We start from the raw sequence: 16,330 nt of genomic DNA on the forward strand, positions 1-16,330 counted from the left end.
AGCTTTAGTATGGCCTTGTTTGTGGTCATTTGGGTAAATGCCCAGAAGTGGGATTGCTGGGTCATAGAGGAGCTCTATGTTTAGTCTCTTAAGGAACCTCCATACTGCTTTCCAGAACTGTGTGAACAAGTTTGTACTAACACCACAGTGTAGTAGTGCTCCTTTTTGGCCATATCCCCACCAGCATCTGTTATTAGATGAAATCAATAATATTCTTACAGAATATTATTCCCAATAGCCCTAAGTGATGATGGGAAGTTCTATGATGGGAAGTTCTTTTCACATAATTCTATCTCTAAATGTGGAAGAAGTAACAATCACTTTCATAAACCTAGTCAGTCAATTATTGTAGGTAATATGACTCTGAAGGGCTAATGATGTGAATTTTCACAAAGGTGAAATCAGGTTGTCACCATCTGAATCCACTGTTCACTCATAGAATCATTTACAAGTGAGACAATGAGAGTATTTTTTAAACACAACTTACCTGGGTCCCACCTATCACCAATTAAAGCACAATCTGTGGAGGTAAGGCTTGGTCTGGTGGGCAGCCTCATTAGAAAAAAAAAATCTCTCTGGTTGTACACTAAGGTACAACCAGAATTGAGGATCACTAATGTAGAGTTAAGAGGATCTACTTACCAGAACATGCAGCACAGAACAGCAGTTCTCAAACTTTAATGAGTCACTTGATCCCCTAGGGATCTTGTTAAAACTCCAGATTCTGATCCTACATGCCTACTGGGGCTTGATGTTAATAAAGCTAGGTGACTTAGAATAGAAAGTTTATAGATCAGGGCTCACATGAGAAAGCAGACACAATTTATTATAATATTGTACTTATTTAACCAAGTATGTCCAAAATATTATTTTACAAGTACTCAATTATAAAAAAGTTACTAGTGGGATATCTTACTTTATTCTGTACATTCTGTTTTGTATTTTACACAGCACACCTCAAGTTAGGCTACAATTTAGACATTTTAAGTGCTGCATAGCCACTAGTGGTGAATATAGTAGACAACATAGTAGAGATGAACAAGTCAGTTTACAATGGAAGATTGGAAATTTTCAGAATGCTGAATATCTATAGAAAAAGTCTAAACAGACAATCACAGGCAAAATAAAACTGGGAAAAATTTTTCTGAATTAAAAGGCTCAGAAGATATAACTACATATGATTTTCAGTCCTGATTCAAAGAAAACCAACTGATATTTTTGAGACTATGGAGAAATTTGGTTTTGAGTGAGCTTTGATAATGAAAAAAAATGTTTCTACTTTCATCAGATGTGCTTATGCGATAAAACACCTTCTTAGAGGTATGAACATGCTTACATACTTACATAGGTATACTAACATAGGTAAGAATAAAGGACCAATTTCAAAAGCGATTATGGAAAGTAAGGAAATAGGTAAAGCAAATGTGATGAATTTTTGGTAACTACTCAGTCTAGGTAATGGGCAATTGAATTTGTTCTGCACTTATTTATATAAACACCTAAAATTGTCTTTAAAAATTAAAAATAGAGTAACTTAGGATCTAAATGCTAATACTAATTTTTAAAAATGGAGGGGAGCACAAAGGTTTGAACTCAGTGCTTCATCCTAGCTTGGTTTCCTTGCTCAGCAGGCACTCTTCCACTGGAGCCATTCTACCAGCCCTTTTTTACTTTACCTCTCACGTAGGGTTCTAATTTTTGCTGGAGTCTAGCCTCAGCCTGTGATCCTCCTATCTATGATCCCCCACCTCTCACGTAGGGTTCTAATTTTTGCTGGAGTCTAGCCTCAGCCTGTGATCCTCCTATCTATGATCCCCCAGGTAGCTTCAATCACAGTATTGTACCATCATGCTCAGCTTATTTATCTAGCTAATACATTTCCAAGCCTGTCATTTAGCTGTAATAACTGACCTTGGATCAAAAACTTGAGCTGGATCTCAACTTCCCAAGTAGATGAGATTACAGGTGTGAGTTATTACACATAAGCCCCTAACTTTAGTTTTTAAAAAAATTATTATAGTGAAATACACATAACATACACCATCTTGATAATTTTTCATGTGTCTGTATCAGTTCTGAGGCTTGAACTCAGGTCCTGAATAACATCCCTAGCCTTTGTGCTCAAGACTAGAGAAATACCACTTGAGCCACAGTGCCACTTCTGGCTTTTTGGTGGTTAATTGGAAATGCAAGTCTCACAGACTTCTGTGCCAAGCCTGGCTTCAGATTGCCATTTCAGTCTTCAGATTGCAGCCTCTTGAATAGTTAAAATTACAAGCACGAGCCACTTGTGCCCAGATATCTTAACTTTTAACAGTCCAGTGGCATTAAATATACTTAAATGATATGAAACCATTACCATTAGTTTTTATCTTGTAAAACTGAAACTATACAAATTGAACAGCAGTGCCTATTATACCCTCCTCCCTTAGCCCCTGGAAACCACTATTCTGCTTTCTGTCTCTATGATTTTTATTATTTTAGGTGATTCATCTAATTGGAATTATCTACTCTTTGTGACTGACTTATTTCACTTAGCATCATTAATGTCCTCAAATTTCATTTATGTTGTAGCATACTGTAGAACTCCATTTTAAAGCTAAATAACATTTCATTGTATGGATATACTATATCTATCATCCAGAGAAGCTACTTAATGGTATTAAAAATTATTAAAAGTTTAATTAGGATCTAATATATCTTGGTACTTTTTCTTTTTTTTTGCTTCCTCAGGAGGCACTTTATTGTTTTTTTTATTATTTTTTAATTTATTTTTTATTGTGAAAATACTGTACAGAGGGGTTACAATTACATGGGCAAGATAATGAATACATTTCTTATCAAGCATTGTAGCCTCCTCCTCTGTTTCCCCTTCCCATCCCTTCCCTGCCTCCCCCACCCCTCCAACCCTCCCCCTCACCAAAGTTGTAAAGTTCGTTTTCGACATGACAACTTGTATTTCTCATTGTTGCAACAGGTCCACCTGTATCCTTATTTAAACGACTTGTTTTTCCTCTTCCCCTCCACAAATTTTACCGACATCAAATACAGTGAAAGCAGGGGTTATAATGTGGGGGAGGGACATACAAAGCAACAAAGAAATAATCTTATAAATGTGTTAGAAACAAATGCATGAAAGAAAAAAAAACATTTAAATACATATCATAGGGTTCATTTTCCTAACATCACCTTATCTGACCTTTTCTGCTCATACATATACTAGATATTGCAAATAAGGGAAACCATGGGACCTATGTTTCTTTGAGCCTGGCTTACTTCACTTAATATAATTTTTTTCAAGTTTTTCCATTTCCTAACAAATGTGGCAATGTCATTCTATCTGATGGAGGCATAGAATTCCATTGTGTATATATACCACATTTTCTTGATCCATTCATCTACTGAGGGGCATCTGGTTGGTTCCATATCTTAGCTATAGTAAATAATGCTGCAATAAACATAGTTGTGCTGGTAGCTTTAGTGTGGTCTTGTTTGTAAACATTTGGGTAAATGCCCAAAAGTGGGATTGCTGGGTCATTGGGGAGCTCTATGTGGAGTCTTTTGAGGAACCTCCATACTACTTTCCAAAGTGGTTGAATAAGTTTACACTCCCACCAACAATGAAATAAGGTTCCCTTCTGTCCACATCCCCTCCAGCATCTGTTGTTATTAGAGTTCTTTATTTTTGCCATTCTAACTGGGGTGAGGTGGTATCTTAATGTTGTTTTGATTTGCATTTTATGGCTAGGGAGGTTGAGCATTTCTTCATGTGTCTATTGGCCATCCTACTTTCTTCTTCAGAGAAGTTTCTCTTTAAGTCTTTAGCCCACTTATTCATTGGGCAGTTGTTTCTTTGAGGATTTGTTGTTGGGGGATTTAATTTTTTGAGTTCCAAGTATATTTTAGATATGAGACCCTTGTCTGTTGTATGGCTAGTGAAGATCTTCTCCCAATCCGTAGGCTTTCTGTTGATCTTGCTAGCTATGTCCTTTGCCATACAGAAGCTCTGCAACTTCATGCAATCCCATTTGTCCAACCTTTCTTTGATTTGTTGTGTTTCTGGGTCTCTATTAAGAAAATTTCGGCCTGCACCGAGACCTAAGGTTTCTCCTATTCCATCCTTTAATGTTTTCAGAATGTCTGCTTTGACTCCGAGGTCTTTGATCCATTTGGAGTTGATTCTGGTGCAGGGTGATATAGAAGGATCTAGCTTTAGTTTTCTACAAGTAGTTAACCAATTTTGCCAGCACCATTTGCTGAAGAGGCTGTCTTTGTTCCATTCTATTTTTTAGCTCCTTTATCGAAGATTAGATGGCTTATAGGTCTGTAGGTTCATTTCTGGGTTTTCAATTCTATTCCATTGGTCCTGAGGTCTGTTCTTATGCCAGTACCAAGCTGTTTTGATTACTATGGTTTCATAGTAGAGTTTGAAATTTGGTATTGATATTCCTCCAGCAGTGTTCTTTCGGTTGAGAAGCGTTTCTTGGTAATTTTTCTATATGTCTTTGAGAATGTATTTACTGGATAAAATATTCTGTATATCTTTTAGATCTAATTGGTTTATCATGTTCAAGTGCTCTACTTCCTTATTTTCATCTGGTTATTCAATCCATTGCTGAGAGGGTACTGAATTCTGAAGCTATTATTTTGGAGATGTCTATTTCTCCCTTCACTTGTTTTTTGTTGCTTCATAGATTTTTTTTTTTGTCAGTCATGGGGCTTGACCTCAGGGCATGAATGCTATTCCTGAATTACTTTTTCTGAAGGCTACCACTCTACAACTTTTGAGCTATAGCTCCATTTCCAGTTTTTTGGTGGTTAATTGGAGATACAAGTCTCATGGACTTCCTGCCCCAGCTGGCTTTGAACCTGAATCCTCAGATCTCAGTTTCCTGAGTTGCTAGGATTACAAGTGTGAGCCACCAGTGCTCAGCTTGTTATTTAATAGCTTTTTAAAAAATATTGCCTAAAATGTTTTATTTTTGGTATCATCAAAACTATATATTTTCAGTCTGTTATTAGATGCAAAACAATGTTTTGCTCTTATATCTTTTTATTCCATTAATTGTTCATTAACTATAATATCCTTTGTCTCATAACCTTTTATTTGCCTGTAAAACTTATTTTCTCCTCATATTTGTGTTACTATATCTGCTTTTCACTGTTATTTATAAGTAGTGTATTTCCCCATCTATTTGCATCTTTGGATCCAAAGTACAGTTTCTTGCAGACATCAAGATTATATGGATCATATGGTTTTACCTGTGGCTCCAAACAGTCTTTTGACTGAAGAGTTTAATGTATTTGACTTCATGACTGATGAGAGGCTTACTTCTGTCATTTTGATATTTGTTTTCTATATATCTATAGGTTTTGTCCCTAATTTCCTGAATTATTGTTTTCTTGTGTGTAGTATAGATTTTTAATGCAATATTTATTTTCTCTTTTTTTTAACTAGGCAAACAATTTTATTAACCTTTGTTTCAACCTTTATTCCCAGGCTTTATCAGCTTCATTAGCTGCAAAGAATGAATTTTGTATAAGCAAAAACTGAAAAGATCTGCAGTGTCCAGGGAGCTTGGGCTTAAAAATATTAAGAGATCTAGATTTTACCAGACCCATAAACAAAAGAATTTTAAAAAGCAGTCATATTATAAAATAGCAGCTCCTGTAACTTCTTCAAGTTACATCTTCTTCAGAAGTTGACTCAGTTTGCCTCATTCTTAGAAGCCTCATCAAAATTCTCCACAAGATCTGGAACTTCATCATCATCCTCGCCAGTAGCAAGTGGTGCTTTTTCATCCACAGATTGTTTGGGCAGAGCTTCAGCCAGTCTCCTTAAACTAGTCAGACTGTCTGTACCAAGCTGGTTCAAGATGCTGGGAAGCATTTCTGTCAGCTGCTTTGTCTCAGCATGGCCTGAAAGGGTGAAAGTATTTGCTGCCAAAGATGCCTGAACTTTAGGGTTGTTAAAGTGGATCACTGTTCCTTGGTTTGTAAACATATTCACCTCCTCAATACCAGAGATATTGTTCACTCCTAACTTCTTTAAGGAGAACTGAAGTTTTTTGTCATCTGCTGAACCACCTTCTTCTTTCTAGGAGCAGTTCCTTTTCCACCAATGCGCACTTGTGCCTGCAGTTTGGCGAGTTTTTCTTGGTTCATGATAGTTTCTTTCATCTGAGGCTCCTGTCCTAGGGTTCCGCCGCGGGATGGAGGAAGAGACGGCGTCGCCTTGCCCCCAGGGCCACCGCCCCTGGCTCGACCTCGCCCCTGAGAGTCTGTCTGAGCCAGGGCGCCCATCTGCATTGCCTTCCTCTCCTCAGCCCTGTCCCTCCCTGTCTCAACCCCCGTTCCCGTCCTCCTCATTTCTTTTTGTGTAAAATGCATAGCTATTTTTGTAGCTACCATAAACATTACACTTAATTTGGCTTTGTAAGTTTATTTTTGTGCTGACTGGAGCTTGAACTCAGGATCTCATACTTTCAGCTTTTTTGCTCAAGGCTGGTGTTCTACCACTTGAGCCAAACTTCTACTTTGGGCTTTTTGCTGGTTAAATGGAAATATGCATCTTTTGTCTTTGTCTTCCAAGGCTGGCTTTGAACTTCTCCTCTTCCTGGAGTTTGCTATTTTCTTATTATATTACTGATATTATTATTACTATTATTATTACCATAGGATGTCTTTACACTATTAAGTCTCGGGTATAAATTTAAGGTCATCTCCAAGTTAAAGCCTTTCTGAGTATACATAGTATCCTAATTTTTCCCATATATGCTTGTTTTTGAGTATTTTAATCTTTTTGTTGTTGCTTACTTGTTAGTTTGTTCTTAGAGCAGGGGGTCACTCTATAGCTCAGGTTGGCCTTGAACTTAGAATTCTCCAGTTATTGCCTCCTGAATGCTAGAATTATGGTGATATGTCATTACACCTGCCCCAAATGCTGTAGCCTTTAATGTCTGATTTCTCAAGGTGGAAAAGAGAAAAATTCAACAGGAAAAAAGGATGCTAGATCTTTCAACTTTATGGAAACCATTTCAGCCAGAATGAGAGAGTCTAGTAACATGGAAGAGTGGTGCTAAAAAAATCTTCCCCAACCCCATGTTTCCGTCTATATCTCTGTGGTCATAAGATATAAGCAGTGGTATCAGCAGCTATCTGGTCCCTGATGTCTGGAGGGCAGGATGATTTTTGGCCACCAGAAGATGTTTATAGCCTCCCACAGGGCTAGAACTAGGGTATGGGTAGCTGTTACTGTGCTAAGTTAAAATTAAATGTTATTCACATCTGTATGTTCCCCTGAAAGCTGCAAGCCTTCAATAGAATCTGTCGAGTTCTAAAGTAGTTACATTAGGTATGTTCTGTCAATTCAATTGTGTAGGTTGGAGGACAGATTCTGGTGCATTCAATATATCATCTCCCCAAAATACTCTTATAAAAACTCATAGAAGTCAGTTAAAGGCTACAGAACTGAAATAACTATTTGAGATACTTGTATATTAATAACAACATATATCTTTTTATTATGTAAGCTGTAATTTATGAAAGCTTCTTTTGTTTCTTCAAGATAAATATTTATTAAAGATGCCAAAACGGAGTCATTTTTGTAATAAGTCAATTTTCAGGAAATATCAGTGCCATCTATTACTAGGCCTCTGACTCAAATATATAATCATTTGTTCTGTAGAATATGCAGGTTTAATGGGACATATAATTAAAGGCAATGAAATATCCATAATCAAATTAGTACCCTTTTAAACTTGAGTACTCTATTGATTTCTGTAACACCCAAGAAAGTACAGTATGACATGATTTACGTATTTGATGCTGGTCCTTTTCACTTCTGGCTGCATTTTCTTAATTTTTTGTCCTAATATGGACAATTTAGTATATCATAAATATTGACATGATTATAGTTTAAGTTTAAATAACATTATTACTCACTAAAATATATACATGGCCAATGATTAAAAACTGTTACAATCTGTCTATTTTTAAGTAGAGCGTGATGACATCAAATAGTCATCCTAAACTTGTAAATCAGGGCAACATGACCTTACCAACTATGGCCTGTAGGCTGAGATTACTTACCATTAACCATTCCAAACAAGTTCTTGAACTCTCACATTGGCCTAGTTTTAACAGTGAATGCTTCTTTACTTCAACTATTTAAACTCTTCAGTTTCCTCATGTTATTACTGCTAAAATCTTCCAAATGATTAAAAGAAAAACATTAACTGGATGACACTTCACTGGTGTTCAAAGTATTTTTATATACTGTTCTTGGTCTGTCTGGTCCTGAGATTTGCAGTGTGTATCTTACAGAATAACTTGTATACCAAATAATTTATATGGGTTTAAACTTGTGGATGCTAACAAATCTTCATTCTTATGTATGGTGCTCTTTAAATAACCATGTGATTGGTAATGTCTGACCATGTAGATGCTCACAATTTCACCTTCTTATACGTGTTACTCTTCAAATAACCCAGTGATTGATGACATGTATCGATCTTACTAGTGCCGTGTGAAAAGAGATGATGTTAATTGTATTCTCAGCCACATATGATCCCAGCACAAAGTATACATTTAAATATTCACTGAACAGAAAAAAATTAAAAATAAAGTTTTCCCATTAATTAGCATAATAAACATGAATATAAATAAAACCTTTTTATAATCTTCTGGCAAAATTAACAAATATCATGCCAAGGTATAGCTAATATTTTAAGCTGGCCTATATTTAATTAAGTGACATTTAATTAAGTGAATAAATAAGTTGAAGTTAAAAGTTATTGCAGCAAAGTAAAATTAATATGAGTTTTGAAACCATACTTTATATTTCAAAATTGTGAGGATCAAAAACCTATAATAGTGTTTTATCTAAAAAGAAATAATATAATTTTAATTCTAATTCTATCAGTCATAAACTTAGCTATTCATATGTACCTTTGTTAATACCTTGTAAAATGCTGTATTTCATTGAATATATGGATGAGGAAAATAATTATGACACCTGTCAAACAACAGGCAATATTCATGAAACACCATGCACATAAATATATGCCATTATTTTAACATTAATCTAATCATCATTAAGAAATTAGAGTGCAAAAATGAATTTATTTTGAAATTCAGGGATAATACAAGAAATTCTACAATGACTGTTTGGTCCACAGTATTTTGACACAAGAAAGTAAACACTTTTGGTTAAGTTAATTTCTAGATTTTTTTTTTTGGAGGCTATTACAAATAGAGTTGCTTTCCTGATTAGTCTTTCTCTTCTCATTGTTGGCATAAAGCTACTGTTTGGGGTGGGTTTTACATCCTGCTACTCTGACAAAGTTTTGGATCAGCTCAAGTAACTTGGAGGAGGAATCTACAGGATTTTGTAAATACAAGATCATGTCATCTTCATAAAGGAATAGTTTTACTTCTTTCTCTATGTAGATCCCGTTTATAGTTTTCTCTTAGCTTATTGCTTTTGCTAGGAAGTCCAGGACTATGTTAAAGAAGAGTAGAGAGTGGACATCCTGTCTCATTCCTGATTTTAGAGGGAATGGTTTTAATTTTGCACCATTAAGTATAATACTGGCTGTAGGTTTGTCATATATAGCCTTTACTATATATTGAGGAAAGTTCATGGATTTCTAGATTCTTCAGAGCTTTTATCATAAAGGAGTATTGAATATCTTGTAAAAGGCTTTTTTTCTGCATCTGTTGAGATGCAGATCATGTGGTTCTTGTCCTTCCTTCTGTTGATGTGTTAAATTATTTTAATTACAATATACATTAATATGTATATTGAACCAGCTTTGCATCAATGGAATGAATCCCAATTAATCATAGTGTATGATTTTTTTTGGTTGTTGAATTTGGTTGGCTAGAATTTTAATGAGAAATTTTGCAGCAGCATCCATCAAAGAGATGAGTCTACCATTCTCTTGATTTGATGAGTCCCTATCTGGTTTTGGGATGAGTGCCAGGCTGGCTTTATAAAATGCGTTTGATAGTATTTTTCCCCTTCAATTTCATTGAGGAGTTTGAGGACAAATGGAATGAGTTCTCCTTAGAAAGCCTTCTAGAATTTGTCTGTGAACACATCAGATTCTGCGTTTTTCTTGGATGGAGGACCTTTTATGCCATTTCAATTTCATTACTTGTTATGGGCCTATTTTGTTGGTTTAAAATAAAATATCTAGGAATTAATTTAACCAAAGATGTGAAGAGCTTCTATTATGAAAACTTTAAAAATATGCAAAAAGGAATTAAAGCAGATTTGAAGAAATGAAAAAACCTTCCATGCTCATGGATTGGAAGAATTAACATTGTGAAAATGGCAACTCTGCCCAAAGAATTTACAAATTCAATGAAATACCCATCAAAATTACAACAACATTCTTCAACATATAGAGAAAGCAATAAAAAAACTCATATGGAATAATAATAATAATATGGAATAGAAGGCCCAGAAATGAACTCATAGAAGTATAGCCACCTAATATTTAATAAGGGAGTAAAAACAAAGAAGGGAAGAAAGACTGACTCTTCAACAAATGGTGCTGGCAGAATTGGCTATACATGTGCAGAAAACTGAAGCTCAATTCTTATATATCACCTTGCACCAAAATCAATTCCAAAGGGATCAAATACCTCATTGTAAGTCCATATATCATGAAAATAGCACAGGAAGGAGTAGCAGAAACACTAAGTAAGGTTCCTCGGCATGGGGCAAACTTCTTAAGTGAAGATCCAGAATCACAACAAATCAAAGAAAGACTATATGAATGGGATTGTATAAAACTACCAAAGACCTCGCTAGCAAGATAAATAGCCTACAGAATAGGAGAAGATCTTTAGTAGCTATACATCAGGTAAGGGTCTCATATCTGAAATATACTTAGAGCTCAAACAATTAAGCCCCCTAAAAATAAATCCTCAAAGAATCAACAACCCAATTAATAAATGGGTGAAAGACTAAGAAACTTCTCAGAAAAAGTAAGAATAGTCAATAGACACATGAAGAGATGTTCAGTATCTCTGGCCATAAAAGAAATGCAAATCAAAAGTACATTGAGCCGGGCGCTGGTGGCTCACGTCTGTAATCCTAGCTACTCAGGAGGCTGAGATCTGAGGATCGCGGTTCAAAGCCAGTCCGGGCAGGAGAGACCGTGAGACTCCTATCTCCAATAAACCACCAGAAAACCGGAAGTGGTGCTGTAGCTCAAGTGGTAGAGCTCTCGCCTTGAACTGAAGAGCTGAGGGACAGCGCCCAGGCCCAGAGTTCAAGCCCCACGACCGACAAAAAAAAAAAAAAAGTACATTGAGATTCCACTTCACCTCACTTAGAATGGCCATTATCAAGAAAAGTAATAATAACAGATGCTGATAGGGATGTGACCAAAAGGGAACTTTACTACATTGTTGGTAGGAATGTTAACTTGTTCAACCACTCTGGAAAACAGATAGAGGTTCCTCAAAAACTAAACATAGAGCTCCCCTATGACCCAGCAGTTCCATGACTAGGCATTTATCCAATAGACTACAAACAAGGCCACATTAAAGCTACCAGCACAACCATGTTCACTGAAACACTGTTTACCATAGACAAGATATAGAATCAGCCCAGATGCCCCTCAATGGATGAATGGATCAAAAAAAATGTGGCATACATACACAATGGAAATCTACTCTTCCATCAGAAAGAATGATATTGTGCCATTTGTAAGGAGATGGAAAGACTTGGAAAAAATTATATTAAGTGAAGTAAGCCAAACCCAGGGAGATATAGGTTGCATGGTTTCTCTCATCTGTCATAACTAGAATGTGCCTATAAATCTACAAGTAAACAGAGTGCACAGTAAAAGACAAAAAATACACTTGGACATGATAAATTATACAGGGCTCTAGACATTCATACACAAAGGAGAATATTCTTAGGAAAGGATTACAAAGGCTCAATAGCTATGTGCAAATATGCATATAAAATGATATTTATCAAAATGAACTCCAAGAAATGGAAACAAGAGGTTTTTGATTTTGTTTTTTGTTTTTCCTCTTCTTTTGCTCTTTGCATTTTCTGTAGATTTGTATGTAACATTATTTGTTTGTGGGAAAGTAAGGGAGAGCACAAAATTCGTGGGGAAAAGGGTAAACAAATGCAGCAGTGATATTCACCAGACACTATGCTGAAAATGAACTATACAACCTGCAGCGAGGGGTTGGGAGGGAAAAATGGGAGAAAACAAGGGAAGAGATGACAGTGTTCAAGAAGAAATGTACTCATTACCTGACTTTTGTAATTGTAATCCCTGTGTACATCGCCTTTTCAATAATAAATATTAGAAAGGAAACACTTCCAATTTTTCTCCCTCCCTCCCTCCCTCCCTTCCTTCCTCCCTTCCTTCCTTCCCTTCTTATCCCTTCTTTACTTCAATTTGTGTGTGTGTGTGTGTGTGTGTGTGTGTGTGTGCATGTGTGTGTGTGTTTGCTGGTCCTAGGGCTTGAATTCAGGGCCTGAGCACTGTCCCTGAGCTTCTATGCTCAAGGTTAGCACTCTACCATACCACTTGAGCCAAAAGCTCCATATTCAGCTTTTTTTCTATTTTTCAAAAGTTAACTGGTGCTAAGATTCTAACAGTTTCCTATAGGGGCTGGCTTTGAACTTTGGTTCTTATATCTGAGCCTCCTGGGTAGCTGGATTTCAGGTGTGAGCCACTAGTGTCAAACTTTTATTTTGTACCAGTACTGGGGCTTGGCTCAGAGCCTTTTGCTCTTGTTCATAGCTGGCATTTGAGTAGTACTTCCAACTTTCTGCTGGTTAATTGGAGATAAGAGTCTCACAAATGTGTCTTCCTGAACTGACTTCAAATTTTGATCCTCAAATCTTAGCCTCTGAGGTAGCTAAGATTGTAAGTGACACACTTTTGTGCTCAGCTCATTTTTAATTTTCCACTTAACTTTGTGACTGCATTTATTAAGGCGAGGAATAAACCTTCAGAGGAATAAACCTTCTTTGAATGTTGTCTTTCCTTTACACATTATACCCAAAATCACTTAATATTAATGATAAATAGGTAAATATTATCTCTATTTCATAGATGAAGAGGCAGAGGCATCAAGACATTAATTATGACTAACCTATAAGAGGCAAAGGTAGAATTATTACCTGAAGACAGTCTTGATTTGTAACAGATACTTAGCTTATCCCATAATTTTGGTACTGTTACAAAATTATAAAATGTGCATATTTTGAGTTTTAAGACACATCCAAGAATAACAGTAAATACATGTAACAATTAAGAAATATACAAAGAACCAGATGAGTGACATCACATTTGTGACCAGGAAAACATAAGCAACACAATATAGAAGAAAACATTACATGCTCTATACTCTACACCTCAATATTCTTTTTCTTATTTTGTTATTGACCCTCTTAATACTCTTTTTCAGATCTTTTAATATTATCGGGGATGCTTTTATTTTCTCAGGATGAAAAAGGGGAATTCCAATGCCAACCTTTGATTGTATACTTCCATAACTACTAGTAAAAAAACTCAGTGATACAGGGAGAAAAATGTTTATTCTCTTTGCAACTGAAAATACACTATTCTGCATCTTAAAGCTAATCTTCATGAAGTAGTGAGTTTTTAGCACTTATTAATAAAGCATTTTTATCTTATCTTCCTGTTCAGTATCCTTTAATAGGAAAGGATTTTGTGAGGCAATTTTATCAATGTAGAAATCACATTCATATTATATGTCTTTAACATTTAAACTCAAGGCAATATTCTAGTTTTCATCAATAGTCATGTTTTCTATTTTCTGCTCTATTAATATTGTTTTAATGTTTTGAAGACATTAAAAAGAACTATAAAGTTCCTGAGACTCTTATAGTATCACTGACACTGTATGATAAAGCTGTAATTGGGATGCATCATTTTCTCAAATTAAAAAGTCTGAGCCTTGTTACTTTAACAAAAATAAATTAATCCATATAAATTAATTATTCAAATGAAAATGTCCTCTGATAAAATAACAACTGAATTTTAGATTACAATATTAAAGATTGAACTCAGGGCCTTGCAGTTGGCTAGTGCTTTAGGACTTGAGCTATGTTCCAGTTGTTAACTCCTCCTACTCTCACTTCTTCTGGGATTACTGATATAAATCACCAGGTTTGGCTGGTGTGTGTGTGTGTGTGTGTGTGTAAGTACTAGGGCTTGAACTCAGAACCTTAGGCTTTTGCTCAGATTGCTTACTTATTGAGGGTGCTCCACCATTTCAGCCATGCTTACAATCTGAGACTGTGTTAGTTCATTAGAGATAGAGCCTTGATGACTTTTTCTGCCCAGGTTGGCTTCAAACCTAAATCCTTGAAATCTCAGCATACTGATTAACTAGGATTACAAATGTGAACCACCGGAAACCTGGTCAACTGTTGAGTTTTTTTGAAACGGTCTGACCTCAAGCTTTTCAGATTTGAGATTACAAGCATATATTGTCATATCAGTTCATTGAGACTGGTTTTTCTTATTTTTAGTATTAAAAACACTTAAATTGGAAGCATTACTTTCAAAAAAAAACCAAACTTTTCTCCTTAATCTTTTACTCATAAATAACCAGAAATCTTTATTTGGCTCTTGATGTTTTTGTCCCTGCTTAGCAGAAGTGAGGAGCTATGGAATATCCATCTGACCTTAATAACAGAGGCACCACAGGAAAAGCTCTCTTACATTAGAAAAAGACAGAAGAAACAATATATGGACATTACTCTTCTCACAAGGATATAAATTCCTAAATAATACTATTTTTATTCCTTACTAAGAATTTAATTTAAAATTTTATCTTCTATATTTTTTATCTCAAAGTACCAGGGCTTGAACTCAAGACTTTATGCTTGCTCAGCTGGTACTCTACCACATGAGCCATGTCTCTATCCTGGCTGACTGCTGGTTATTTCGGAGATGGAGTCTTGCAGACTTTTCTGACCAGGCTGTCAGTAAACCATAATCCTTTAGATCTCAGCCTCCTGAATACATAGGCTTACAGGCATGAGCCACTGGCACCTAGTTATAATAAACATGGATTACTTCTGTAATAAGAAAAAAATTAAATGTTTAAAAAACAAGATTTAATGAAGTCAACCAGATTGCTAAGAATTTGAAGACTACAGCAATAACACTTTGTCTTTATGTTTACATATTGCCACATTTTTCTAAGTGATTTCACTTACAGCTGATCTTGAAGCTCCACAATTATATATTCTAGTTGTTCTTTCTCCAATTTATGAGCCAGATCAGAATCTTCAATCCTTTGAAGTAGTATTTTATTCTGGGAAACAGATTCAGACAGTTGGTTTTCTCGAAGTCGTAAGAGTTCTTCAAGATAACCCTGGAAGTAAAATATTATGAAAATAACAGAAATTTTTATAGTTTTTTTTTAAATTAAAGACTTGCTTTACAGTTTCATATATAATCTAATTTCTAAGACTTTCCACGTATTTAATGAAAGCAATGTGTATTCTGAAATTATATGAATATTCTGTATATGTCTGTTAAGTCCATCTCATCTATAGCGTAACAACTTTGATATTTCATTGTTGATATTTTTGTCTGGAAGGTCTATTCTTTCTTTCTTTGTCAGTTGTGGGGTCTAGGAGCTATCCCTCAGCTCTTCAGCTCAAGGCTAGCACTCTACCACTTGAGCCATAGCACCATTTCCTGCTTTTTCTACTTAAGTGGTGCTGAGGAATTGAACCCAGGGCCTCATGAATGCAAGGCAAGCACTCTATCACTGAGCCACCTAACCCCAGCCCTGGAGGCTCTATTTATAGAGTAAAAGTTGAAATCACCCATTGCTGTTATATTAGGGTCCATTTCTTGTTTTATGTGCAGTAGAATTTGTTTTATAAAACTGGATGTTTCTCTTTTGATGCATATATATATATATATATATATATATATATATATATATTTATAGTCATATAATTACTTGATGAATTACTTCCTTAATTGTAGTAGCCTTTTCTCTATTTTAAACGACCTCAGGTTAAAGTCTGATTATATCAGTGATTATGGCAGATATACCTGCTTTTGGGGTTTTCTGTTTGTTTTCCATTTTTTTCACTTTCAGTATGCACATGTTTTTGCCAATGAAGTTAGTTTCTTGCAGACAATAAACAATTTGTTTTTTTTTAAACCTGCTATCCTGTTGTCTTTTACTTGAATCTAGTAATTCACCAACTTTGTCTTTGAGCTCTTATAGTCTCTCTTTTGCTTTATCTAGTCTGTTTATTAGGCTCCCAATGAAATTTTTAGATGACTTA

The 16,330-nt window shown here is 35.4% G+C and overlaps 1 protein-coding gene and 1 pseudogene across 3 annotated transcripts in view; both read right to left on the minus strand.

Moving 5' to 3' along the window:
- Positions 1-16,330, minus strand: part of Rundc3b (RUN domain containing 3B) — a 104,056-nt gene that overhangs the window by 15,077 nt on the left and 72,649 nt on the right. For all 3 annotated transcript variants that reach the window (XM_042684731.1, XM_042684732.1, XM_042684730.1), the window contains exon 8: positions 15,239-15,396. In XM_042684731.1, coding sequence (XP_042540665.1) covers positions 15,239-15,396 — 158 coding nt within the window. The remainder of the gene's footprint in view (positions 1-15,238; positions 15,397-16,330) is intronic.
- LOC122111922 lies at positions 5,467-6,243 on the minus strand (annotated as a pseudogene).

The sequence above is a fragment of the Dipodomys spectabilis genome, unplaced genomic scaffold (assembly GCF_019054845.1).
Source record: "Dipodomys spectabilis isolate Male_0828 unplaced genomic scaffold, ASM1905484v1 ptg000089l, whole genome shotgun sequence".
NCBI classification, from domain to species: domain Eukaryota; kingdom Metazoa; phylum Chordata; class Mammalia; order Rodentia; family Heteromyidae; genus Dipodomys; species Dipodomys spectabilis.